General features: G+C 51.2%; 1 protein-coding gene across 2 annotated transcripts in view; it reads right to left on the bottom strand.

Moving 5' to 3' along the window:
• LOC144730143 (sodium- and chloride-dependent taurine transporter-like) overlaps positions 1-26,046 on the bottom strand; it is a 44,350-nt gene extending 18,304 nt beyond the window's left edge. For both annotated transcript variants that reach the window (XM_078610727.1, XM_078610726.1), the window contains exons 1-6: positions 25,643-26,046; positions 16,774-16,908; positions 13,788-14,040; positions 10,843-10,975; positions 4,014-4,148; positions 3,272-3,375 (exon numbers count right to left, since the gene is read on the bottom strand). In XM_078610727.1, coding sequence (XP_078466853.1) covers positions 3,272-3,375; positions 4,014-4,148; positions 10,843-10,975; positions 13,788-14,040; positions 16,774-16,908; positions 25,643-25,907 — 1,025 coding nt within the window. In that variant the 5' untranslated portion in view covers positions 25,908-26,046. The remainder of the gene's footprint in view (positions 1-3,271; positions 3,376-4,013; positions 4,149-10,842; positions 10,976-13,787; positions 14,041-16,773; positions 16,909-25,642) is intronic.
• Positions 26,047-27,738: the final 1,692 nt, after the last annotated feature.

The raw sequence follows: 27,738 nt of genomic DNA, 5'->3' as shown, positions 1-27,738 counted from the left end.
CTACTGCCAAAGCCCAGGCCCGGAACGAGCGGTGTGCTCGACGCTCGAAGGGGGAGTGCCCCTGGAAGGTGGGGGACATGGCCTGGCTCCATTGCCCGCAGGTGCGGCCAGGTACCTCTCCTAAATTACACAAACCATGGCAAGGGCCGGTCCGCCTCATCGAAGTTCCCAACCCACAGTCTGCACGTGTTCGGTTTGAATCTCGGCGTTGGTTCGTTCACACGTCGCGCTTGAAACCATATGTGGCCCCTCGAGACGATGCGTCATCTCCCGATGTTGCCTTGCCGGGGTCTGTGGCTGCCGACTCATCCTTGCCTGTGCCTGTTGACCTTGCAAGAGCGCCTGTCGTGCCTTTTACAGACAAGCCGGCCGTGACATTGCTGGAGACAGGAGACTCTGCTCGGGGTGTGCCTACCACGGCTGCGGGGACTCCGAGCCCCGCCGCCCTTCCGACCCCGTCGCAGACGCTGGGCCTTCAGGGACACGGGACCGGGACGTTGACGGGCCTCCAATAGTGACAGGAGGACTTCATCCTGTCGCTCCTAAAACCCCGTCACGTTCCCGGTCTGCAGGAGGGCCGCCGCCCGTCCGGGACAGACCGGCGACCCGAACGTGCTCAAAGTCCCTTCCATTTCATTGAATTCTACTGTTGTGTTTTGTTGTTGTTGTTATATTTATTGTATGCTTCGTTGTCCTTGAATGTGTGATGGTTGTGTTCGCTCGCATTACTTGTCTCGTTATTGTTCAGCCGAGGTCGGCTGGATTTTCTCTACGGGGGAGGGTGGTGTAATGCGGGCGTAAACGGCTTCGCGGATATGACGTCATGGGGGGGAGGAGTTAGGTCACGTGTGAGAGAGGGGTGAGGTCTTAAGGGAGAGATACCGGAAGAGACGGGAGAGTGTGGGAGATAGAGTTAGAGTGAGGCCACGCAGGGCGGAGGTCGAGGAGTGGCGAGATCGCCACACACACACGAGAGTAAGACTTGGCACCGTCGGCCAGCGGTGACCAAGCGCGGGGAAACGACGGCAGCGGTGGAGCTGCAGTGAGGGCAGCGGTGGAGCTGCAGTGAGGGCAGCCGGAGGACTGCACAGGGGATCTGCAGCGGAGCTGCAGAGGTGTGGAGGCTACGGGAGCGAGGGCAGCTATGGAGCTGCCAAGGGGAGAGCTCTGAGCGAGGGCCGTGTGGGAAAAGTGTAAGAACCCGAATAAAGGACAACGGAGACAGACCCAGGATCGAGTCCTTTATTACACGTACGTAGGCCAATCAGTTTCAAAGGCTGCGTATATTTATCAGAACATTTTTGTTTACATGTTTGACCACAAGCATGGGTGGTCAATGCAGACTTGATAATGCTATGAAACAGGTGTGTGTCCATTTGGTGTTTGAACATCTTAACACAACTCCTGTGGTATTGCCAGAAAGGGTAAAACCAATTCTTATTTTTTTACATATATAATTTTAATACTGGCAAAACAAATGTCCAATAGATAGAATAGGGAAGCCTCCATCTCTTATTCGCTCAATCGCTCTGGTCTCTCTATGGGCTCTGGATAAGAGTCATTGCCCGAAACGTGCTATGGTGGAGAGATGTTAACTACCTCGCCTGGTATACAGGAGGTCGTGTGTTCGTTCCCGACCCTGACGCCTGCTGCTGTATATTTGGAGTTTGCGGTGTCTCTCCCGTGTCCTCCGGTTTTTCCCTCCACATTTAGAAACATGCGTTTTGAATACTTGGCTGCTATAAATTTCCACGTGATAAGCCACTTCGTTGACCTACCATTTGTGACCAGGTCGCTTCTGAAAGAGAGCAACACAGTTCAGTGAGCCTTACCCAGTTATATGTTTGTTATTTTTATTTTTAAGGCCACGGTGTTATTGACGAATGTGTTGAGTTTCGTTATTTATGCACCGTTGGCAAAGAAGCAGAAGCAGCAGCAGCAGCGGCGTTGCCAAAAATATGATTCCTTTATTTAGAAAGCGCTTTATCACACGGGTGTGCGTGGAGTTAATACTAATAACGATGCGTATATGGCGTTGCTCATGCAAAACTGCATCTGACAACGGCTGTATAAGACAGAACAGAAATGAAAACAAAATAAAATAAAAAGCAAGAATATTGCACCTCGCAAGGCACACAAGCACCGATGTAGAGAAACAACCAGGTTATGAAACAACCAGGTGTTTAGATGGCACATTAATTAGTGGAAAGGACTTGGCGAATGCGGATCGGGGAGGCGAGTGCACTCGACAGCGCGCGGAGCTGCAGACGCGAAGGCGAAACGCCCGCCGGCTCGCCGGCTCCCCTTTAACTCGAGCCTCTGAATGAGCAACAGCAGCCCACGCTGGACGAACGAAGCAGCCCCCTCTGTGGATGTGGTTGTGGGCTGCGATGGGGAAGAGACGGACTAGGCTGGGGCAAGGAATGCGCTGAGCCCGTCCTGTGACCGACCGAAGATGATCGCAAGCTCGCCCAGCACCACCACAGCCCAAAGACTCCGAGTTTGCGGGATAACCCGCACTGCCTGGGGCTAGTCATGGAGAGGCGTGGACGTTGCCTAATAAGGACCTGTCTGTCCGGATTGCCCACTCGCTTCGACCTCCCTAGGCGCCAGTTGGGTTCCGTTGAACCGCTCGCAGTGTGACGTGGGATAGGGTGTGTGTTTGTGTGTGCCGCTTCCGAACATCGACGTGGCATCGTACGACTACTCCTACTACGCGTCAGCCCCGCTGTGTGAATGCGGGTGCCAAGAAACCGTGGCGCACAGACATCGTCTCCGGCTCTGAAGTCCGTCAGGGCGGTACTGGTTGTAGTCGTTGCCCTGCACGTGCTGGAGCAGAAGGCCGTCGCATGGTGCTGTGGCTACGTCGCGCTGACAATAAACATCGACATGCGTGTGCGTTACTTATTCATTTACCCCTTGCGTGCCCAGTGCCCTCGCTGTGCAAAGCATTCGCTCGAAAAAAATAAATGAACAAACCTGACGGTGCTGTCACGCAACCATGCCCCCCCCCCTCCGATGAACCCTGTCGCAGCATCGCTCCCGCGACTCACGCCACGGCAGCACGCAACAATTCCGTCTCGCTACGAGGCACCGCTTCATCCACCCAACCTCACTCGAAGTGCACGACAGAGCTGGCCGTATGTGTGAGAGAGAGAGATACGACGTTCGAAAGAACAACCAAAGCGCCACTCACGCGGCCCATTCAGCACCGGCATTCTCCCACGAGGCTTGCATCGAGGGAGGAGGGAACATTCCATATGCCGCTTACCTGTAGCAGTTGTACTTGTAGTGGTTATAGCTGCCCAGGGATGTCATGGCGCCTATGCAGATGGCGTAGGAAAAGAAGATCTGTGTCCCTGCGTCGATCCACACCTGGGCACGAAGTTCAGGGTTCAGGGAGGCACACAGGTGTGTGTGTGTGTGTGTGAGCATGAGGGCGTGGCTAGTGCTGCGTTCAACTGAATCTCAGCCCTGCCTCGTGTAGATTAGCAGACGAGCACATGGCTAAGGAGCGGTCCTGTCAGGTGGCCTCGAAGGATGCGAGTTCAAATCCTGGTTGAGGGTAGGCACAGCGCCATCATTCCTCTGGGGTCGTAGTAATGAGTAGCGTGCCACAGGCTCGGCCCCGGCATATTCACGTAGAATTTCCCACCACTGGCTCAGGGGCGGTGCATTAGCTGATGAGCACCTCCCTCAATGCCCCTGCGGGCAGGAAAGTGCTCGCTGTCTCTGCCTGTGACATCGCACGAGAAGCCACGGGAGTGCCGAGCGCATGCAGGTGAAGGTGTCACGGACCCGCGTTCTCATCGCAGTGGTGCCAAGCACTGAGGGAGACCACGCGGCGTTCAGTCGCCAGACTGCAGGCCACCGGACGCTTCTCTTTGGCACCGCTTCCCCACGCCACTGCTCTCAATGTGACGTTGAGTGCTGTTTGTTGATGGCCGCCGGGCGTTTTCGGGCCTCGGGCTCAACGAGTGTAAGGCGTTAGATGAAGAGACCAGAGCGGGTACCTGTGGGTCGGTGAGCCGCGTGAGGTCCGGGTAGAGGTAAAAGGCGATGCCGTCAGCAGCGCCGGGTAGAGTGACCCCACGCACCAGCAGCACGATCAGCATGGCGAAGGGGAAGGTGGCCGTGAAGTACACCACCTGGCAGCACCCCCACCGGCACACGCCAGGCTTCACCGCCCCGCACCAAGCCTTACCGCGCTACGCCAAGTCTCACCGCGCTACGCCACGTCTCACAGCGCCACGCCAATGCCTCACCACCCCGCGCCACGCCAAGTCTCACCGCGCCACGCCAAGTCTCACCGCGCCACGCCAAGTCTCACCGCGCCACGCCAATGCCCCACCACCCCACGCCACGCCAATTCTCACCGCGCCACGCCAAGTCTCACCACGCCACACCAAGTCTCACCGCGCCACGCCAATGCCCACCACCCTGCACCACGCCAATTCTCACCGCGCCACGCCAAGTCTCACCGCGTCACGCTGTCCCGTGGATGCCTCGCATCGCGGCTGTGTGCTCGCACGCAATGGGCACATTCTTGGCAAAATATGCTGCTCCCTGCCGTCGCGAAGGCAAGATTGGGGCTTTAACAAGTAGGCTTTTGCAACCAATATCATCCATAATAGCGGTTTTTTGGGTTAGATCGCGTAAATAAAAACATATGTCGTTAAAACCACCACCACCCGACACAGCCAACTAGTAAAGGTTGTCACGTAAACAGAACATGCCAATTCATCACTAGTACATCACACCGGTGTGTTGGGAGAGCAAAGCCACACCATTTACAATCTGAGTATGACGTTTCGCCAGTAATTAGAACTAGCTTGATCAGGCGACAGCCAGATTTGTGGAGAAGCCTAATTGTTTTGTTCCTTATGTAATGTGAGGATATATCCGGGTTGCTGATGGATCACACCTCGTTACGATGATTGGCTCTACCGGTCCTGGCCCATAGCCAATGGGGGGAAGTCTAGGGGCATGGCCCTGACGTAATGGGAAGGTGACATCTGTAAGTAGAGGATTGGTTCTGCTGGCTTTAGCCACAGCCAATGGGGGGACGAGTCAGGGGCGCGGTCCTGGGAACTTACAATGGAGTCTAGAAGATTTTACAGAGGTTAACCAGGATTGGTGGAAAGGTACCACATGACCCGGATATTAAAAGGAGTAGAGACAGACAACACGTGGTCAGATCTTGAACGAACGGAGGGTGAGGCCACGCTGGAGCGGGGTCCAGGCTGCCACGTGGCCGCGCGTGTCTCTCTCTCTCCCTCTCACGCTGTCTGTCAGCAGCGTGAAGGAGTAAGATAGGAGTGTTGTGAACGAAAGACAAATAAAGACCGGATTCCAGAAGTCGCTTCCACGACCTTTATTACACTTATATAGAGGCGTAGATGTGGTGACCACACATCTGCGCTCTTGCGCCAAGTAACACCCCCCCCCCCGCCACTTGGCACAAGAGCGTATAAGGGTGGTCACCACATCTACGCCTCTATATAAGGAACAAAACAGTTAGACTTCTCCACAAATCTGGCTGTCGCCTGATGAAGCTAGTTGTAATTACTGGCGAAACGTTGTACTCGGATTGTAAATGTTGTGGCTTGGCTCTCCAACATACCGGTTAGTGCTGTACTCGTGACGAATTGGCCACATTCTGTTTACGTGACAACCCTTACTAGTTAGCTGTGTCGGGTGGTGGCGGGTTTTAACGACACATTTATATATTTACGCGATCTAACCCAAACAACTTATATTATGGATGATATTGGGGCTGGCTACCTTCCCTCCCCATCGATACGGAGAGATTCATGCTGCTCGAAGTTGGCAAGGCATTGCGACTAAGGTTACCCGATCTATTCACGACAACTTAAACCCTTGCCGTTTGAATTGAGCTTCAATTGTATTTGTTGTGTGCCAGAAGTAAATGTCTCTTTGGCCGTGGCACCTGACTTACGTAAAACTTGTGTGGTTCACACAAACAGTGTTCACCACTGAGACCGTACGCATGAAACATTGGCATAGGCACATACACACAAATACCCCCTTGCACAATCTGCACACGCTGTTCCGATAATTAAAATTACCACAGCGATGATCATGATGCAAGCACTTACACGTGCTGTTACTGAGCACCTATTAAGGCCATGGCACAACATGCGGGGGTGATGTGGGTGGAAACCATACCCGGCCGCCTTTGTCTCCCAAGGGCAGTTGTGTTTACACACTGCGCCATGAACCCATTCGAGGCCAAGTTGGCCGGTTCATATATCAACGACCAGACTGTTACGTCTCATCCACACTGTGTTCTACAACCACAATGCAGGTCACAACACACCACACCCATCCACTCACTCAAACACTCACCCACCCACTCATACACTCACTCACCCACTCACTCACACTCACCAGCTCACACTCACCCATGTATACAGTCACACATTGACCCACCCACTCATATACTCACACCCACCCATTCATACTCTCGCCCACCCACTCACCCATTCATACACTCACCCACCCACTGATATACTCACACCCAACTACAGCAACAACCGCCATTCGCCACTAAGTGGCAGTGACGTCACCACGACGCTTGTGGCAGGCTATGTGCACCTTGAGTCCACATGAAGTGTCGAACGCCCGCTGGCAGGAGGTCACGCGGCAGACCCAGGTGCCACGGGTCGACTGACTGAGATGACTGGCTGATGCACCACCTGTGCCCGCTACTGTGCCAACTTGCTGTGCTTTAGCCACCCGGCGCTCTGCTCGTTATTGTGAGCATCTCTCCTCCGCCCTCCGTTGTCATTGGAGGGAAACTGCCTCCAACTGCCCCGTAGCGTCCTTCACGAGCCTCCTCCATAGAGGCCAATCTTGATATCGCTGGTACCAGTTATTAGCAAGTCCACTCAGTTCCACATCTTCCTGTACCACATCACTCCATCTCTTCTCTAGCCCGTACCGTGTGCCCGCTTAGCCCCTCGATCCGGCCGAACAAAAGCTGTTTAGGCACGCAGTGGCTGGGCATACGGGCTACATGACCCAGCCAACACAGCCTTGCCTGCTGGAGGAGCTCACCGATGGAACTTTGTCCAGATCTTTTAAGGATATGTGAGCTCCTCACACAATCTAGCCTGGTTAAACCCAAGATGGACCTAGGCAGGCCAGCCTAAATGTTTCTAACCAGCGAAGATGTTCCATTAGGGGGGGTCCACGTTTCGCAAGTGTAGAGAAGGGAGGGAATGACTGTGGCCGAGAAGACCTGAAGCTTCGTGCAGAGTGACAGACCAGGTAGTTTCCACACAGCGTTACGCAACCGATGAAAAGATAGTGCCGCTCGATTGATTCAGAGTGAGACCTCTGCTGTCAAACCGGAGCCAATCATGAGCACACTGCCTAGGTATGGGAAGCTCTCCACTCTCTCCACAACTGCCCTATCACCAAATGGGAGTTGTGGGGGTGGAGTCTCTGATGGCACAAAATACCGAGGCAGGTGCTTAGTTTTGGTGGTGCTGATGGTAAATCCCCACCTCTTAGTAGCAAGCTCCAGATTCATCAGCAGCGCCTCCAACTCCTCCTCTGACTGAGCAGCAATTACCAGATCATCGGCATACATAACATCATTGAGCAATAGGGAGCCATCCCTTGACTGCACCCGGACATCGATCAGTCTCCCATTGCATCTGTACCAGATGGAAAATTCCTCCGGTGCAGCTATTGAAGGCTTCACGAACTATGTCGAAATAGATGTGAAATAATGTCGGAGCTAGAGGACATCTTTGTCGCACCCCAAATTTAACAGGGAATGGCTCAGACTCCCGGCAACGTAGTTTTACCTGGGCCCGCTCACCATCATGAAGGTCCTTAATCATCGTGAGCAGCGGGTCAGGGAATCCGAAAGCATGAGAACAACCCAGAGCGCAGGCCTACTGATGGTATCATAGGCCTTGACCAGGTCAACAAAGCAGAGATGTAGGTCTTGTTGGAATTCCCTACACCTCTGCTGTAGCAGACGGACAGAAAATAGGGCATCTGTGCCGGACCGCCCTTTCCTTAAACCGCATTGGGGCTCCGCAAGCTTCTCCTCAGCGTGTCTGGCAAGGCAATGTTGAATAATCCTTGCCAGAACCTTTTCCGGCACACTGAGGAGTGAGATGCCCCTGTAGTTGTTACAGTCTGTGCGGTCCACCTTCTTAAAGAGGGGGACCACCAGGGCATCCTTACAATCGTGCAGAACCCGTACAGTGGTCCAGAATGTTGTTATGATGTCGTTTGGGAGATCATCTCTGCCTGGTGCCTTGACTGGTCTCAGACTCTGGATCACCTTCAGTACTTCTTCAACAGATGGCACCTCACCCAGCCATTCACAGGAGGTGACTCCTTCCAATATTTGAGGCACCGCAGCCTCAGCAGGGTCACCCCCACTTTGTCCCCACGATGTTTTCCAGGCTGAGGGGTTTACCCTCCCCCAGGACCTCACAGAAATGCTCAGCAAATCTGTAAACCTGTTCCTGGGGGTCGGAGATTGGATCACCGTTCTTTCCCCTAATGATGGTAATAGGTGTGGCGATGCAGGTTATCTTTTGGATGGAATTAAAGAGCGATTTGTGATCGCGGGCCATTGAGGCAGACTCCATCTCCTCAGCAACCCGCGACCACCAACCATCCTTGCAGCGCCTCACAGCTCTCCGAACCTCCGAGCGAAAGCTGCGGTAAGCCTCCTCATTCTCTGACGTGGGATGCTGTAGACGATGAGAGTGGGCCTGTCGCTGTTTTCCTGCCAGCCTGAACACCTCCTCTGTCAGCCAGGGTCTCTGAGGAGGTCTGGATCGTGTACCCAGAGCAGCAATTGCAGCTGCATGAGCAACAGTCCTAAGCCTCGCCCATTTCCCCTCGACATCAGGAGGAGTGGGGGACGATGCCAACCCCAGCTGCAAGTGATGGTGAAATTCTCGCTTGCAACTTTAATCAGCTAGCCGACACCATGCCACTATGGATTTGAATGGGGCCCTAGGTGTACACCCACCACCGGAGTGGAAGAATGGCAGGCGCATCTTAGAGATGACAAGTCGATGGTCAGTGGGCATATCAGCTCCACGGTAGGTCCATGTTTCAAGGACATGGGCCCACATTCGCTGTTCCGTCACTATGTAGTCCAGCAGATGTTCTTGCTTCGACCCAGCATGCATCCATGATGTTGTGTGGATGCGCCGATGCCGGAACAGCGTATTTGTAATTACAAGCCCATGGGCTGCACAAAAAATATAGCAGCCTCCTACCATTGTTATTGAGCTGATCTGGTCCGTGTCTTCCAATCACTCCAGACCATGTGCTAGCACCATGACCAACTCGGGCATTTAAGTCACACAACAAGATGACTTTATCCCGAGGGTTCACTTTAGCCAGCACCTGTGACTGGAGGTCATAGAAGGCATCTGACTCATCGGCCTTGCCTGCATCCCTCCACGGACGTTCGTCTTCGGTGGGGGCATAAGTAAACATGACCACCACTCCTCGCCTATGGTTGATGGAAATGCGAGCCAAAAGTAGCCTGGGGGTTACAGCTTCCCACACCTCAACGCCACACTCCCACGCCCCCTTCATTATTTTGTTCAGGAGAAGAGCCACTCCCTGTTGTTTGACAGTCTCCTGCCCCGAGTAGAGGACTGTCCCCCCCTCATGGTGGGAGGAGCCAGAGCCGGTCCACCGGACCTCCTGAATACTACAGAGATCCGGGCGGTACCGATCCAGCTCTCGGCAGAGGAGTGGCAGCCTCTCCTCCGCAGTAAGCATTCGAAAATTCCACGTGGCCATACGAAGTGGCTTTTTGTTGTATCTGGAGGAGCCCCGAGGGTAAGGATTTAGTCTCCTGGCTCTGCCAAATGGGGTTTGGACAGGAGACGTCATAGACGCCTGTCCCCCCGGGGCCTCCGGCATAAGCTTAATTAAAGTTTTAAATCGTGGTTTAGTGGTAATTCATTGAAGGTGGATGGGTTACCACCCCTTGCACCCATCCAGAGCCCCCATTTGGCCGCTGTGGTGGTTATAAATGCTGTGAGGGGAATGGCCAATCTAAATTGGCCCTCCCCCCACAGCACTGCTCACCACAGCGATGCCGTCCGGCACCAACGAGTAGGTAGGAGGTTGTTTTTGCCTGACTACTCACACCCACCCACTAATACACTCGCACTCACTCACCCACTCATATACTCACACTCACTCACCCACTCATATACTCACCCACCCACTTATACACTCATACTCACCCACTCATACACTCACCACCCCACCCACTCACACTCACCCACTCATACACTCGCACTCACCCACCCACTCACAATCACCCACTGACCAACTCACCCACCCACTCATACACTCACTCACCCACCCACACACTAATACTCACAAACCCACACACTCATACACACACACTCACTCACCCACTCATACACTCACATTCACCCACCCAACAAAGGCAAAGATCCCCCATATAGCCTTAACCGACTGTTGGGACAAGTGCTGTTAGCGAGCACTTATGAAGGTGGGCACGGGACACGAGTAGGTGGGTGGCCAACACCACGCCCGGCCGCCTTTGTCTCCTTAGTGGCGATGCTCACACATCGCACCCAACTCACACTTACCCACACACCGACTCAATCATACATTCACACTCACCCATACACTCACACTCACCCACTCAGACCTAACGGTTCAGATAATCGTCACTGATGTTGGCCGTGAGCGGGAATCGAACTCGGGTGGTTGGGGTTCGTCAGTGCAGCGCGCTCACCACTGCACCGCCTCTCTGAGTACCGCACGCGCGCGCGCACACACACACACCTTGCCTGTGGACTTGACTCCCTTCCAGATACAGAAGAAGCAAATGACCCAGACGGCAAAGAGACAGAGCGTGAGGTCCCACTTGAGCGCGCCCAGCTCTTGGATGCCACTCGACAGCCCCAGCACCTTGCGTCTGTCCCACCACAGCAAACCACAAAAGTCCGCGAGTCACTTCGTGGTGACGCGCAGTTCGTGTCGCAGCCAAAACAACATTTGTTGAGATGTTTTCCAAGTCAGTTGTTAACACAGCCACTGCTGCCACTCTGGCTTCTCGTATTCCGGCTAACATCGGAGGTTTTTTTTCTGAGGCTTCATTTTAAATCCCACTTCTGAATTACTTCATTCCATCTCGTAAACAAAATCTTAACTGGAAAGGAATTGGTCAACTGCAGAACATCTTGTACCATACACGATATAATACAGCGCTGGAAATGGGACGTTATAGGACGGTTAGCCCACACCAGCACCTTTTTAGAAACGGACACTTTACAGAGAGGGTCCTCTTGCCATGATGATTCCGCATAGAGAAACCGGCAGCGAGCATAAACTGCAGCACTAATGGGGTTCGTAGTGACGCTTCTACATTTACGTTGAGACCAGGGGTCAGAAACCTTTCAAAGAAGAGACATTTTGGGGAGGCTTTTATCTTCGACCAAAATATTCCGAGACCGGCATCACACGCAGAGCCACTTGTACACAACACAGAGCAGCGGGTATACAGCAGATAACAAAGTCTGACTTAAATCAACAAAATACTGCAGGTGATGGAATAAACTGCGCCTATTTCGTTTTTGTTATCCTTGGTTATTCTTTAACACGACAGTTTGACTGTCGTACATTTTGTCATCACCAAGAGCATTCAACAGTGACCCATTCCTTGTCATTTGTAATACATTGTTGATTGTCTTTGCATTAAGTTGTGTTTGCTCGCAAAGGGGGGAAGACACGGAGCCGCAGTTTGCCGACCCCTGGTTTAAACCAATGCGTAACTACACACACACTACTGTAGTTATTGAGTTGCGGTTGTGCTTTTTCCAATTGACTCCTCACTGATTAACCGGCAGCAAATGCAGATTTCTGAACTGGAAATGATTATCTCGAAGCCGAGGTCAAACCGTGCAGCCCAATCGTTGTCCGTGGGCTCAGCTTTTATGAACAGAGAGTCTGAGCGCTTTCAATGACAAACAAAGGAGTCGCTTGTGTCTGAGTGTGTGTGTCCCGTTGGTCGGTACACCATTGGGAGCCGACTGGGCCACGAGGATTAGCGCTCGAGGTCCACAGATCTCGCGAGATTGTGTGTGCCTCACATTTTGACTTAAAACTTTCGTGACTGCAGGAATTCATATTCTTGGTTCTTTCGGTTAAGTCACGTAAATAGAAAACAAACATTTTGAATATTTTTTAAAATAAAAAATAAACAAATAAAAATAATAAATAGAAAATAATAAAAACAAAAAACCACAATAAAAAATAAAAATAGTACAATAAAATTCAAATGTCTCACTAACACAGCCACCGTTGCTCGTTTTCCTCGATGTGGCGGTGGCTCTCGATTCTCTTACATTGACATGCAAATCTCTCACAATACAATGGCCACCTCCACAGCTTCGTCGTCGTGGAGGTATCCCAGCTCTCCGATCTTACATTTACATGCAAATTTCATCTCTAGCCCCGCCCACTTCGCTTATGACTATTGGGATACACCCATCTCAAACCTTTATAACATCCTGCCTCAGCAGCTCTCCCGCTATATTTTTACCTGCCTCAGTAGCTCTCCCGCTATATTTGTTCACCTGATGACGATTGCTTGTCTTGCGATCGAAACGTCGTGATATTTGTATGTTTTTGTTATCTACGTGGCTTTGCCGAAAGACCCAAAGAATATGAATTCCTGCAGTCACGAAAGCTTTAAGTCAAGATTATTATTTTTATTTATAATTTGTAAATTTTCATGTAATTTATTTTCTATCTACGTGACTTTACCGAAAGAACCACGAATATGTGCATCACATGTTGTAGATTAAAAGCTTTAGCTGCACCAACTTCACAATAATAATAATATCCAGGGGCTTGCCTTGGCTCCTCCCACCCTCTACCATCTTATATATAAGGACGGTTTTCTTTGAATTTCTCTTACTTGATACAGCAATCGTGCTGTGACGATTCCACCTGAAGACGGAAGCTTGTGTTGCCTCCGAAACGTTGTGATTTTTATTTTATTTTTCATTTTAATTTTATAAATTTTAATTTTTTACCTACGTGACTTTACCGAAAAAACCTAAGAATATGAATCCTTGCAGTCACGAAAGCTTCAAATCTAGGATTAAAAGTGACTCTGGGACCTTCCCTCCCCCCCCATAGGAATGTGGAATTCACACCACTGACTCGGGTCTGCGAAGAGACGAGGAGGACTGCCTCAATGTGGAGCAGGAATCCACTGCGACCGTTTTGACAGCGGCCCCCAAACACCAGACCACAGCCACCGTTTTTCATGAACAAACAGTTTCCAAAAGCAGATCGTCAATTGCGCACGTTTCGCAACAACATCGCCATCATCCCCGCACCTAGCACCATCAATAACATCAGCCGCAGTATCCATGCAATCAACAGCAGCAGCAGCATCATCAGTGACAGCAACACGCAGCCACCCATTCCTGTCTTTCTCTCTGGCTTATGCAGCCCCTCTATACAGCAGCAACAGTCGAGCTGATCACCGCGGCACACCCTGCAGAATGAATACCCGTTCCCATTGTTATTACCTCAATCATGGGGGGGAGGCATGGAGGAGGGTATGGGGGAGCATTGAAGGGGGCATGGGGGAGTCATGGGGGACATGGGGGTGGCATGAGGGGGGGCGTGGGGGGGGGCATGGAGGGGGGAAGGGCATAGAAGAGAGACATGGGGGGGGGGGGCATGGAGGGGGGCATGAGGTGGGGGGGACCTACTCCCAGAACTCCGTGACGGGCGACGTGAAAGTGACCCCGGGAGTGCCGCTCGCGTTGTCGGCGGCCGCGGCAGCCGTGAGGTTCCTGCGCAGGCCGTCCTCCACGCACAAGTCCGAGTTCCACTCGTGCCCGCAGGTCGCCCACGGCACCGTTCCCGTGAGGGCGTACCCCAGGTAGTAGAGGCCCCACGCCAGGATGACGATGTAGTAAATGTTGAGCAGCGACACGATGACCACGGACGCGTAGCCGATGCCTACACATCGCAGAGCGCACACAGCGCCACGCCACAGCACGGCGTCCCTACCCACCCGGCTCGGCACAGCGGTGTCTTCATTTTTTATTATTAAAATTCATTCGTTTGGACAATGACTCGAGATGGAAATAGGTCTCATCGCAAGGATACAGTCACCCACCTACTCGCACATACACTCACTCACTCATTCACACTCACCCACATACATACACTCACCCACCCATTCACACTCACCCACATACATACACTCAACCACCCCTTCACACTCACCCACATACATACACTCAACCACCCCTTCACACTCACCCACATACTCATACATACACTCACCCACTCATGCACACTCACCCACATACATACACTCAACCACCCCTTCACACTCACCCACATACATACACTCAACCACCCCTTCACACTCACCCACATTCTCATACATACACTCACCCACCCATGCACACTCACCCACATACATACACTCACTCATACCTACCCACTCACTCACTCACACACGGGCGGATATAGTAAACGCGTAAATGACGCGTACACAAACGCTCACTAATTTCCCCTCCGCACTCAAAACTCACTCATTGTTCCCAAGCTCACCCCCCCCCCTCCCGCCCTTCATCTCCCCTCATAACCGCCACCGTTACTTCTCCCTCTTCGTATTCTCCTTGTATGGCTATCACTCATTAACCCCATTAATTCGATCCATTCATCATCATCATCATCATTTATTGTCATCAATTTCGCTCTCACCGATTTCAAGGATCATTACAGATTTTCCCCCGGTCGCTTCCTCTCATCCATTTCATTCACCTCATCTCCACCGCTACATCCACACGTAGTACTAATGTTACATTCTGTGTAAAGCGCCTTGGATAATTTGTGAACACACACCAATATATATATGCGTGAATAATTCTAATGTGTACACCACCACCAGTTCGCATGGGCTATTCTCCAGCCGTAACAGCTGCAGATGTTCTGCCCAGTGAGTTATTTGCTGAAATATGCCTGGCGACACGTTTCGGTAAACCTCGGAGACCGTTCCGCTAAACAAAACTACAATCTAACGATGACGTTCATGAGAGCGTCACAGTTCGTGAAAACGTCATCTCTCACAGTCGCTGAGTAGGAACCAGAGACCGAGCTGGAAGGCTGCCAGGCGGTCAGCCGACACCGACAATTACTCTGTAATTCTCTACATATTGAGTTGTTTTCAGCCAATTAGTGAGCTTCTCTACACGTGGGATGAATCAAGAGCATCGGGATAAAACCCACGCGTGCGAGGGGGCAACACTCGATCCCTAACAGATGGGACGGACGGAAATCAGTCCACATTTTTGCCGTACTCCGTTCTGCTGGAAAGCCCTGGGCTATGGCGCCTCCTCGATGCCCACGGGACTGGAGCTTCACAACGTTTTTTAGTTATTTTGTTCGAGCCACCAACCCACTCGCCGACCTCCAAGCCGTGCTGAATTACAGCCGGCCTCGTGCGTAGCCTCCACTGCGCCGCTCACGCTGAAGCAGCTCTGCGGCCCGAGCGAGGGTGCACCTGTTCGCGTGTTTACTCTAGAGGAGAGTTCACGTTTGTTATGAATTTTTGGACCGAAGACCAGAGTTACTGTTGGAGTAAAATCACCGCGCGGTTAGTTGAGTTAAGTACGTGTGCGCTATTAAATGTGATGCTATATATATAGTTGTATGCCACGTGAGCCAGCCTGCTATTGTGGAGGAGAAAGTCAAACAGGCGTGTCTACACGTGCTGCACTGCAAGATGCATGTGTTCTTCTGGTGTCAAGGCATTTATCTCGTTCGTCAGCACGAGCATTGAAGGTGATTGTCTAGCCGAGACCTGCCGGAATGTACCCGGAGCTACCGATCCTTTCGGAGGCTCTCACCCCCCCCCCGCCACTCCGCCACCGTATCACGGACCAGGAGCTTGCGATCGACCCCACCCGAAAACTCCCCAGGGTTCGACCCCTAACCCAGGACACACAGTGGTCAGCCCTAAACCCTTACAGAACAGGGCATGGCGCATGCGGTCACCTCCTTCATCAAGTGATAATGAAGAAGTCCCCAATGTGACTGCGTGCAATATCACCGACAATGTATGTGTATGTATGTTGAACGTCTTTCGCAGCCTACATAGCCAACTGTGCTAATCGGGAGGAGCGGGGAAGGGCAGCACACTAAACACAGAGAAGCAGGGCAACACACTGAACGTCAGATTTCCACAGGGGCTATCGAATGACCTAATCAACTTGACACCCACACAAAAAACGTTACAAATGTCACTGTGACCATGCAAAATAAGAAGTCGACCTCCAACATTAGCATGAAAGTATTTTTGGTTACTTGTTATTCACATACTCGTTGGTTCTTTTGGTAAAGTCACGTAGTCATAAATAAAATGAAATAAAACAAATCACGACGTTTTTTTTTATTTTGAACTATGTGCCTTTACCGAAAGAACCACCGAGTATGGATTCCTGCAGTCACGAAAGCTTGAAATCAAGATTCAATTCACATGTTTAGTCTGTGAAGGAATACACAACCTAAGAGCAATCATTAAGTTAACAACCGTCTTGCGCTTCTGAGCATTGGCCCAGCGGCGCATATAATTCCTGGTGCATACAGACGCCACTCTGAATGGAACAATTTAAATGCGACAAAACACAGTTATCACCACAACCAATGCCCCCCCCCCCCCGGCCGCAGAGATGCGCATACCGGTGAAGAGCGGGCACAGCTTCTGCCAGCTGGTGATGCCACCCTCCGACGTGAACTGCCCGAGTGCCACCTCCATGAAGAAGATGGGCAGGCCCCCTCCGAACAGGAACATGAAGTAGGGGATCAGGAATGCTCCTGGCAGCGCGTTCACAACACACGCGGCGTGGCTCATTTGGCGGCCAGAGCCAGCGGCACGAATCTGAGAGGGGGGATGTCGCGTACAGAGGAGGGGGACAGTGTCGGCCAGCGCTCCGCTCAGGACGCCGCCGACTCGAGCGCCGCCGCCGCCATCGTCGTGTGACGTCTCGCGATGGACCTTGCAGCCACTCCCTCCTGCAATGTTTCAGGGCACGAGCCAGGGGCAGGGGAAATCTCCACCCCCACCCACTCCCCACGTGAATTACAGCGCGCGCATGTGCCACACTTCAGCCTTGCTTTGCCCACTGGGTCGTTGCTGGGCTTATAGAATAGCGCAGATGGTCGGCAACCTTTCAATGAATAAAATAAAAAAAATTCGTTGCGGCTTTTGCCTTGATTAAAATTGTTCGAGAGCCGCATCACACACAGAGTACACAAACACACAGCAGCGGGTATACAGCAGATGACAACAACGACACATTCAGACTTAAATAAACAAAATAGGCGATGGAATAAATTGCGTTTATTTTGTTTTTCCCCAGAGTTATTCTTGAACACTACACTTTGACTGTTGTACATTTTGTCTTCACCAAGACATCCAATGGTGACTCATTCCCTGCCGTATCAATTAAATATAATTGCTCATTATATTTACGTTAAGTTACGTTACAAAATGTAAGGGGTTTTTTTCTATTAAAAAAAAATCGGCTGCCCCGCATAGGAGGCAGCCGAAGAACCTCAAGACGGAGGTGGAAGCCACCGCACGCAGCTCGCAAGTCGCGGGTGGCCGATCCCTAGAATAGCGCATTTGGTGGATTAGCAGCGATGTGGCTGACAGCAGCAGGTATTAAATCCACTGCATATATGTCATTGCCCCCCGCGCCGCCGCTCCGTGTCACTGCAGGCTTAACTGCAAGCGGCTCACTCTGGTCCTGGAAATTTCCACTGGGGAGGGGGGGGGTCCTAAAAAGGAGGACACCAAATGAGAAGTTGCCCTGGTGCCAGAATGTGCGGTCAGGTCCCCGCTCTCCCAGAGGCTGCGGCACGGGCGGAGCAAACTCGCGTTCACCTCGAGCTCTGTGGTTCGCGAAGCGTGGGGTCGGCGGACCACGGATCGCCCGCGAAACTATGGCGTGTACTTTGATTTATCTCGAAGCAATAGTCGCTTGAAGGACGACCAGCTATCTCATGCATTTAAATCAATAAAAAAAACGTTAATCGTTTGGCATGGCTTTTTTTTTATTCTAGATAAAAAGAACACGAATTAGATTACTTTTAATTCATTTAAAAAAATGTTGGTGGAGAAAATATATATTGAGGATTGACAATTGATTCACAGTTCCAAAAGCATTGGGACCCACTCGTCTACGAATTTCTTTCACCTAAGTTACAGCTGATAGGCAAAGTTAAATTATTATTTTTGATTCAATTACTCTGCAATTAACTATGTTGTGAAACTCACAAGTGGGGAGTACCGTGAAGCATGAGACAATTAGAAAAATCAGAAACGCGGTTTGTTTGTGTGTCAGAACATGACTCATTTGAGTCGCCTTTGTGTGGAGCGGACATTACTCGAGACCACGCAGTGAATCATTCCGCATGATCGCATCCACGCAGGAAACTTCGTGATCACAACAAGCACAGCGGATCCACTTGACGGCCAACGTAACTACCCTGGCCTCTTGCGTTCTCACCTGGTTAAACTGAATGAACAAACTGAATTTGACCACTAACACACCACACCCAGTACACATGCAACGTTGTCCTCGACGTTGGCATGCGTTTGGAACCGGTTGACTACAACTTTGGCTCACCATTCCACATGTTACTGGGCACAACGCTGCAAATGTCCAAGCCGACGAGAAACATTGTTCTGCGGCCGCACAACGTGTACGCTCGCTCACCATCGTCCCTATTTCAACAGAGTTGGCGGTAAACAGGCGGTGTCCAGGCAACGCGGCTGGATATTAGGCAGACGTTCGCCAGCGACGAGGTGACGAAACGGCTCCGAGGGGCCCCCGGAGAGCAAGGGACGGGACGCGTAGCCTGCATGCAGTCGTCTCATCGAATACAAGCTCATGGCTCTGGTCTATTTACTCAAAGCACAGGGGGGCGCGCGATCGCCTGTGTCCCTTAAGACGCGTGGGAGGGTAAAGAGCACGGTGGAGAAATGTGTCGGAGGGACGAGGATATTCCAGAGAGATGCGTCAGTGATGCGTGTTCCAGTGATATGTCAGGGATGTGTCCGAGCAGTGCTGTCACACACGTGGTTCACAAGTTAATTTGATTCGGCTCCCGGCATGATTACAGCTATTGTTGAGAAAGGCCCTTTTGCCAGCGATCAGACTAAATTATTTACGCTAACGAAATGACTTTCAACAAATGTGGAAGGATATAGGCAACGCGTAGGGGTGGTGCCGAGTGGGGGAGACGCACGGGGGGGTGGGGAGGATGTGGGGGGGGGACCTTGAGCACGGGGGGCCAGCGAGGGGGCCTGGCGCGGGCTGCCCTCACTGCCCTGGCCTCATCCCCTCGCTCTATCCCCGCATCCACTCTGCGTGCGTCTCTGTTCTGTCAATGATGTATCTATTTTGTTGATTTTATCCAGATTTTATCTCTCCTCATATCTTGTAGGATGATATTGTTATTCTATTCATCTCTCCTCTATCGTTTCGATTTTATCTGAATACATTGACCGGACTATGATGTCTTTCGTATTTATCATAAATGTATGCACAGTATTTCCTCTAAGTTAAAGTCAGGATTATGAATAATCTCGCCTATCTATTTTGATGGATATTTGTATTGTATTTTATTCATGCATCTACCATTAGCCACGGTTGGTTACGTACGGTGCGAAAGAAGTTCAATATACATCATTAATTAATGGAAATATGAACAATTCGTCTTTTGGCGTTTTCTGATCTGACACTTATGAGAATAGGTCATAAAGAAGGCTGTCTCTGTTGTAGGCCAATCAGTTTCAAAGACAATTCCATATAAAATAAGAGCATGTCTGTTTGTAGGTATCCATTTGGTGTTTGAAAATGTGAGCACCTGTTGTATTGCCAGAAAGGTTAAACCTATTCTTATTTTTCATACTTTGAAACTGCCAAAAAAGGTATCCCATGATAAGCTTCTGTGGTGGGTACAAATCCACTACACAGACATTAAGTTGTTGAGCCATCTGGCCAGGAGTGGGCAAACATTTAGCCCACCACTTTTTACCCAGGTAATTTTAGAGCCGTACAAACTCAGTGTTTCTAACATGACATTAAACACTAACAATAACACATATAATAATCACAGTTAAGAGACAAACAACATACATAATATAAACATACATACCATTACATAATAAATCAATTTTCCCACTTAAAATCTCATCAATGGTCCTCAGAATAGGCGGGGCGCTGATGTTGCAATGCCCAATACGGCTGATCTTATTTTACAATTTTATTTAAAACACGGTGAGAACCAGCTGAATGATGTTTCTAATTTAACAGCAGCCCAAGTGGCCTGTACGCCATCGATGTGGGCGAGAATACTGAAGGTAAATTGTCCCTTCAGAATATACAACAATTTTTTTTACATTTAAGAAAATCTTGTGTATGAACAGAAGAGAGTTCATTTTCCTTCGATCTGTGTCTAGTAAATGTCATTGAGCGCGTTTATTCGGATGCTTCGTCGAGTGAAGTAGCTGGCATCGGAGATAAAAACGGAGGAAAGAACAAAAAGTAACAACATTTAAACTCTCCAAGGCCCTGACTGAGGCGCATTGATATAATATATCGCAATCGTCAAGGACTGTGAGTGTCACTGCCTTGAGTAGACGATGCCTCCTCCTCCCTGCACGAGCCGTGACCAACTCGTCGTTCTCTGTACCAAAAGCCAAGATGCTGGCCTCAACTTAAGATGAATGTGTTCAATGAGGCTAAAAATGTCGCTTCTCGTCAATGAAAATGCCAAGGTATTTGCATGCATTGCCCTTATCAAATGGGTTACCATTCTTAAGTTGAATGGACACTTCAATACGAACAGACCCATTAGAAAAACACACGTGTACTGTTTTAGTCATGTTGTATGACTAATCTTGTTGCTATCTCATTTAAATGCATACATTTTCCATAAATCACAAGGCGATTTCCTGCTCAAATGAACAGATCCGATTTATATCCATGAGCCGCTGGTGGAAATTCCACTTTTCTATGGCGAGGGCAACCAACGTTCAATTCCCCAGAAGTGTTTTTTTTATTTTATCGACCTCAGAGTCATGGTGGGCTAAGTGACCCCCCCCCACCCCCACCGAACCAGGAATTTGAACACGAGACTATCCAATCGCGAGCCACCAACTCCACCGATGACCAACCTGGCCGGATAAACATATGGACCGTTATGTAATATAGGTCTCGTTGTCTGGAGTCTGCAGTTCTTTGCGCGTTGGCCAAATCTGTCCCTGGGCGTGCAAGGCTCGGACCACCGTTGCGAGGAGAGACTAGCACTCGGCCACCACAGGGGGGGATGTGTCGGTGGGACTGGGATGTGTCGGTGGGACTGGGATGAGACCTGTAAGAGGGGAACCGGCGCGTGTGGGACACCTGTGACTGCAGTAGACGCGCGCTAATTCGGACAACGGATACTCAAACACAGTAATACACAGACGTGACCCATATGTTTGTCAATAACTCCTTCGTAGTCCACGCGTCTTCGCACAGGGGAGAGATGCGAAGATTATGGAAAGCTTCGAAAATGTGCGCGGCATCCCTCCGCGGGAACATTGCTAATCGCTGCTGTTCCCATTTAGTCTGCGTGCTGCTCGGGGCAGTAAACACTCGCCTGGTGCTCGGGAGATTAGCGGTCGAGCCGCGGCTAGAGGCGTGGGGGCGAGTCGGCGAGGTCACGGCGTGGGGAACTGGGGGCTGGCACACGCCCGCGCTAAGCGCATGGCGCCGCTACTCAACGCAAATTCCCAACCTCGCGTCCCCCCCCCCCCGCGATCAACGGAGAGCAGTGGGCGGGCTGATTGATGACCCGCCCGAGTCCACCGTCTCGTCGCGGGTCAGTCGTCTCCCTATCATTCTTCTATCGCTTCTATCGTGGTGACTGTTGCGGTGAACGTTACTCGTCGATTCCTCTTTGCATGTGGAGGAATCGGTCTCCCAGCGCCCTGAGAACGATTGTTTGAGGACGCTTTGCACACACACCTGCCCTGCAAGTCACGACAATTCTTCCTCTCTCTGCTTTTTCCCTGGCACTGCTCCACGTTAGAAAAAAATATTCTCCCTCCCCCCATTGTATATTTTTCACAAGCGCTTAGAATAACCTTGCTCAATTCAAGGCACGTGTTATCTCTAGCCTTTTACAACCTGCGATAGCGCTGTTTGTTGCCGAACCCTTGGCGTTTTTGGGGCCTTTGCTGAGAAATTGGTTTAAATAAAAAACTACTCGATGCTCAGTTGCCAGGGTGTCTCTTTCCACTGCTGATGCAATGCGTCTCCTTCCCACGTGCGCACCGGTTGCGTTCCATCTCTACGGCTGTCCCATGATGCTGTTGCCTCTCTGCTGTGATATTTAATCACTATCCTTGCCGTTTCCTTAAGAGGCCACGTTGGTTCCGATTGCGCCTCCTCTGGAGTAGATGCGCGCCGTTCTCATCGCAGTGCATTTCCTCCAGATCCTGCGCGTCCGGTTAGATGTTTTTTGTTGTTGAAGTCCTGGATGGCTCCACTTCATATTGAATTAAAACTAAAAATATATTTTTTTTATTTTAGCAGTTAAGGCCCAACTGAGCAATATATCTCTTTTCAGAAGCGACCTGGCTATCAAAAATGACAGATAAACCAAGTGCATTATCATGATGTGGACATTTATAGCAGCCACACACTCTAAAACGCAAGTTTCTAAATGTGGAGGGAAAAACTGGATGACGCGGGAAAAAATCCACGCGACCACGTGGAGAGAGACACGCAAACTCCAAATATACAGCAGCAGGCGTCAGGGTCGGGAACGAACCCACGACCTCCTGCACACCAGGCGAGGTAGTTAACATCTAGCCACCGGGGCAATGACTTTTATCCAGAGCCCATAGAGAGGCCAGAGAGATTGAGTGAATAAGAAATGAATATATTAAAATTATAAAGAAAAAATAAGAATTGATTTTACCCTTTCTGGCAATACCACATGAGTTGTGTGAAGATGTTCAAACACCAAATGGACACACACCTGTTTCATAGCATGATCAAGTCTGCATTGACCACCCATGCTTGTGGTCAAACATGCAAACAAAAATGCTCTGATAAATATACGCTGCCTTTGAAACTGATTGGCCTACGTACGTATGAAAGGTTGAACTTCTTCTGCACCGTATCCAACCGTGCTAATTAGAGGTGCGGGGGAAGCACAACAAACTAAACACAACAAACGAGGCAACCTCCTTCAACAACAAAAGAAGCATTTTCTCTTCACGGACAAGTTTAATTTCCCCGAAAAATTATTCCACCGAAGGTTATTATATCCGTGTAATCAGTGCCGGAGGTCATTATTCTCGCGCAAGTTGTCAGAAAGAGTAAAACCTCTTCTTATTTTTCATACTTTGATACTGGCAAAAAGGTCCCATGATATCGTGCAAGTTGCAATAACCGTGAGACGTGGCCGATTGTATTAAACCACGCGTACCTATGCACCACTAGCGACGCAGCCATCACAACCGCGTGCGTTTGTTAAAATGCCAAGCACCGAAAGGATGCTGGGAGGAGGGGGGGGGACACGTGGCCACCTCCCGACAGGAATTCCGAGTGCTTTTGTCACTCGGGAACGAGCACGGAGCCTCAGAGTGGCCACGCTGCCAAATGAACCAAACACGCGCAACGCTCACTCGGTGATGTATTCATGAATGGACGTTTCGCATTATGCACTCGTTTCTAATTGTTGTTGTTGTTGTTGTTTACAGTCCATCAGGATATATGCAACGGACAACAAGACCTCCTGGGCCCGTTGCTAAGAGACGGATGCTGCCAAGCGCCTCGCGGTTTTAAGCTTGGCGTATCCTTTACACTTCGTGGCAAGCACTGGACTTTCCAGCGCAGTCACAGTCCTTTGTAACGATGTTTAACCAGCACGTAGCGATACGTAGTTTACAACTGATTGCACACATGCGGTGATGGTCTGTTATTTGCGATGCATGTAAATTACGTGCAAGTGAAATTAGAACTATACACGCGCGTGATTATATATATGGAGCGAATAAAAAGTGGCCGGACGAAAACTGCGAATTAAAATGAAACGAGCAGAGCGATGCCCGGCAGAGCATCCATTGCGGGAAATGTAATTCCGAACGTGTGATTGCGACACAATCGGAGCGCTGTCAGTGTGGCGGAGGGAGCCCCTCGTCTTCCCCGTCAACGCGAACTTGTCGACAGGAACAGGAGGGAGACTCGGGGATCGCGGCTCGAGCGAGGACCCCGCGGCTGCTGTTCCTACTGCCCCCGCTACTGCCAGCGACGATACGATACATTCCATGCGAACACTCGCGGACTTTGCGTGAGCGTGAGAGGCAGGGGACAGTGGAGAAGGGTCAAGGTCGGGGTGAAAGAGGCAGGGCAGACGAGACAAGACACACGAATCATCGCATGCGACTACATTCTTAATGAGCCACCATGACGATAAGTAACCGATTCTTAAATCGCGAGATCAATAAACCCCCCCCCCACCCAAGTGGTGAGTGATCCACAGTAACCGACGCGACATCTGTGAAAAAGAGCTTTATAGCTCATCGGGTTCCTCCAGTGTAAAACATTTATTCTAAAAAACATCTATTCTGATTCTAAACTAGGGCACAACGTTGCTCCTCCGTGTTACTCTCCGTCGTGGATCACCACCCGCACAGCAGCAGCAGCTGCAGAAGCAGCTGCAGCAGCTGCGCGTCTCGTTCACCGCCAATCGCCCCGCACGCGTCAGCGCGCGCCCTCGTGGCGAGGAACGACGAACGAGGCGACCCCCTTGGAGCGTGAAATGTAAGCAGAGCTCGCGAGATTTCCTAGAAAGTTAAGTATTGGCATCGTCGCCGCGCAGCCGGTGACAGCCGCTACTTTGGCATCTCCACGACCCATCGGCGGGCGCGCACGGAGAGAGACGACGGCGGCGATCGTCTCTGGACCCCCCCCCCCCCCCCACTATGGCAGAGCGAGCGAGGGAGTAATGTGATTGAGAGAGCAGGTGCGAGCGCGAGGCTGGTTAGTCGCAGCGCGGCCACGCCACACTGCGCCTGGGTTTACGAATTGGAACAGGCGCCGTTGATTTCACGCACGAATAAAAGTGTCCTTCCGATCGATGGTCAACTGCATTGTCAAAGCACGTTCGTTTATAAGGTCACGTGAGTGTTCTGATTTCGATACGTTTCAAAAGAGGTGCAATTACTTCATTTGTTTAAATCTGACTTAGGCATTTTCTGAAATCTTTTTTTTTTTATTTGGGGGGTCGAATAAGCGGCACTTGTTGAAGCAAAACAATAAAATCGGGTGCCCGGTGACCGCCTCCCCGCTAAATGCCAGGTGGAACGACGTCGAGCACTTCGTGAGCATAGCTGCCAAAAGGCTTCCATTGGGGAGGGGGGGCAGAGGTGGACAGAAGCGAGTGGCGAGATAGAGGAGGTGGGGGGCGAGACTGGAGCGGATTAAGGCGAGAGTAGAAAGCGGATTGCGTGAGAGGGCGAGAATGGCAAGGTGCCGCTCACCGCCTCCGTTCTTGTAGCACAGGTAGGGAAAGCGCCACACGTTCCCCAGGCCGATGAAACCTCCGGCCACGGACAGCATAAACTCCACGCGGCTCCCCCACTTCTCGCGGGGGAGCAGGACGACGGCTGCTGCGGTGGGTCCGGCGGACGGGACTCCAGGGCAGTGCGGAACAGACGTCGGAGCTGGGGAACACGACGCGGGGCAGCTTGACGGAGGGGCAAGGCCACCACCGTCGGGGCACGCCTTGCCCTCGCCGCACGCCATGTTGACGGAGGGACGAGATCGTTCGAGCCGACGACGCGAAGTGAGTCGCGGGAGCGAGGAGGAGGAGGCGGAGGGACACGCGCGCAACGAAGAAATGCCGCTCGCTCGCTCGCTCCTCTCTCCTCCTGCTCTCGAGCAGACGCAGCGCCGAGTGCGCAGGCGCTGCTCCGCCGCCGCTTTTATCCCCGCGCTCGCAGATTACGCCGTGACGTCGGGCAGTGGAAAAATACCGAGCGACGAGAGAAGAGCCGCGGGTCGAGCGGCAAAACGAGGGTGGGCACGGCGAAAGGGAGGACGGGGGGGGGGCGCGTTGCTGCGAGCGCCGTGGAGCCGGACGGGGGGGGCAAAGAAAGCGGCGGTGGTGATGGTGGTGGTGATGGTGGTGATGGTGGTGGTGATGGAGAACGAAGCAGGGAGCGCGACTGGCTGGGCGCCCCGGGGGAGGATGCTGCTGTTGCTGCTGCTGCTGATGGTGGTGGTGGCGCGGGTTGCTACGTGTCCCTGCCAAGTAGCAGCGCGGCACGAACGAGCAGCTGAGACTGTTGCCACCATCAGTCACTCTGAGACTGTCGTTGCCATCAGCCACTCTGAGACTGTCGTTGCCACCGTCAGCCACTCTGAGACTACGTCACTGTCGTTCGCTCCCGAATCGTTCGACCACCTGTTCGTCGATTCAAGCGTTGGTCGCACGCTCCACGTGGTCGCGAACAAACATAAATAGCATCGAGCAACAGAAACATTAAACTCTCCCTCGGCCGTTGAACTCGCCCTTCCCGGCCGCTCTGATTGTTCCACGCGCACGTGCACGCGCGCGTCCCTGGCTGCATCTGCTCTGGCGGTGGCGTCGTCTGTTCCGTGACAGGTGCTGCACGGTGACACCTCGCTCTGTCGGCAAGCGGCAGCCCCCGTTGCGGCGCCCCGACACAGAGAGCATATTTATTTTTCATAATTTTAGATTCTGGCAAAAAAAAGGTATCCTATTAATATAACAGCTCGACCGGAGCTTTACGTGTTCTGATGCTTTCATTGTCTTTTGTACTTGTTCGCCTTCAGGGGTTCTCTGGGCTGACACTGCTGGTCAGACAAGGCCACACGGAAGGATGTCTTTGGTGGAGGCCAGTCAATTTCAAAGACAATGCATTTATTATCAGAGCACTTTGTTTGCATATCTTGTCACAAGTACGTGTGGTTAATGTAGACGCAATGCCTTGCAAAATGTATCTATTTGGTGTTTGAACATCTTAACACCTTTTGTATCGCCAGAAAGGGTAACACCTATTCTTATTTTTCATAAAAGGAGGTCGTGGGTTCGACCCCGACCCGACACGTGTTGTATATTTGGAGTTGACGTATCTCTTCTCTCCCTGGCCGCGTGGATTCTCTCGGGATCCTCGGTTTTTCCCCCTCCACATTGAGAATCAACATCACGAATTTAGAGTCTTTGGCTGCTGCTATACATTTCCACGTGATGATGATAAGCTGTTTCATTTGTGATAGCCAGGCCGCGCTCTGAAAAAAGAGCCGTATAGCTCAGTCGGCCTTACTCCAGGTCAAAAGAAGAAATTATCTTGATTTGAAGCTTGCGTGACTGCAGGAATCCATACTCTTTGCTTCTTTCGGTAAAGTCACGTAGGTAGAAAATACAATAAATCACGTCCGTCATCAGGACGCTTGTGTTGCGCCCGAAACGTCGTGATTTATTTTATTTTATACTATTTTTATTTTATTTTAGCGTCCTGATGACGGACGCTTGTGTTACGCCCGAAACGTTTTTATTTTATTTCATACCTACGTGACTTTACCGAAAGAACCAAAGAGTATGAAGAAATAA

Source organism: Lampetra planeri, chromosome 34, assembly GCF_965212315.1.
Source record: "Lampetra planeri chromosome 34, kcLamPlan1.2.h2, whole genome shotgun sequence".
Classification (NCBI taxonomy): Eukaryota; Metazoa; Chordata; class Hyperoartia; order Petromyzontiformes; family Petromyzontidae; genus Lampetra; species Lampetra planeri.
The sequence above is the reverse complement of the archived record's forward strand: the minus strand, read 5'-3'. Positions and strand labels throughout refer to the sequence as shown.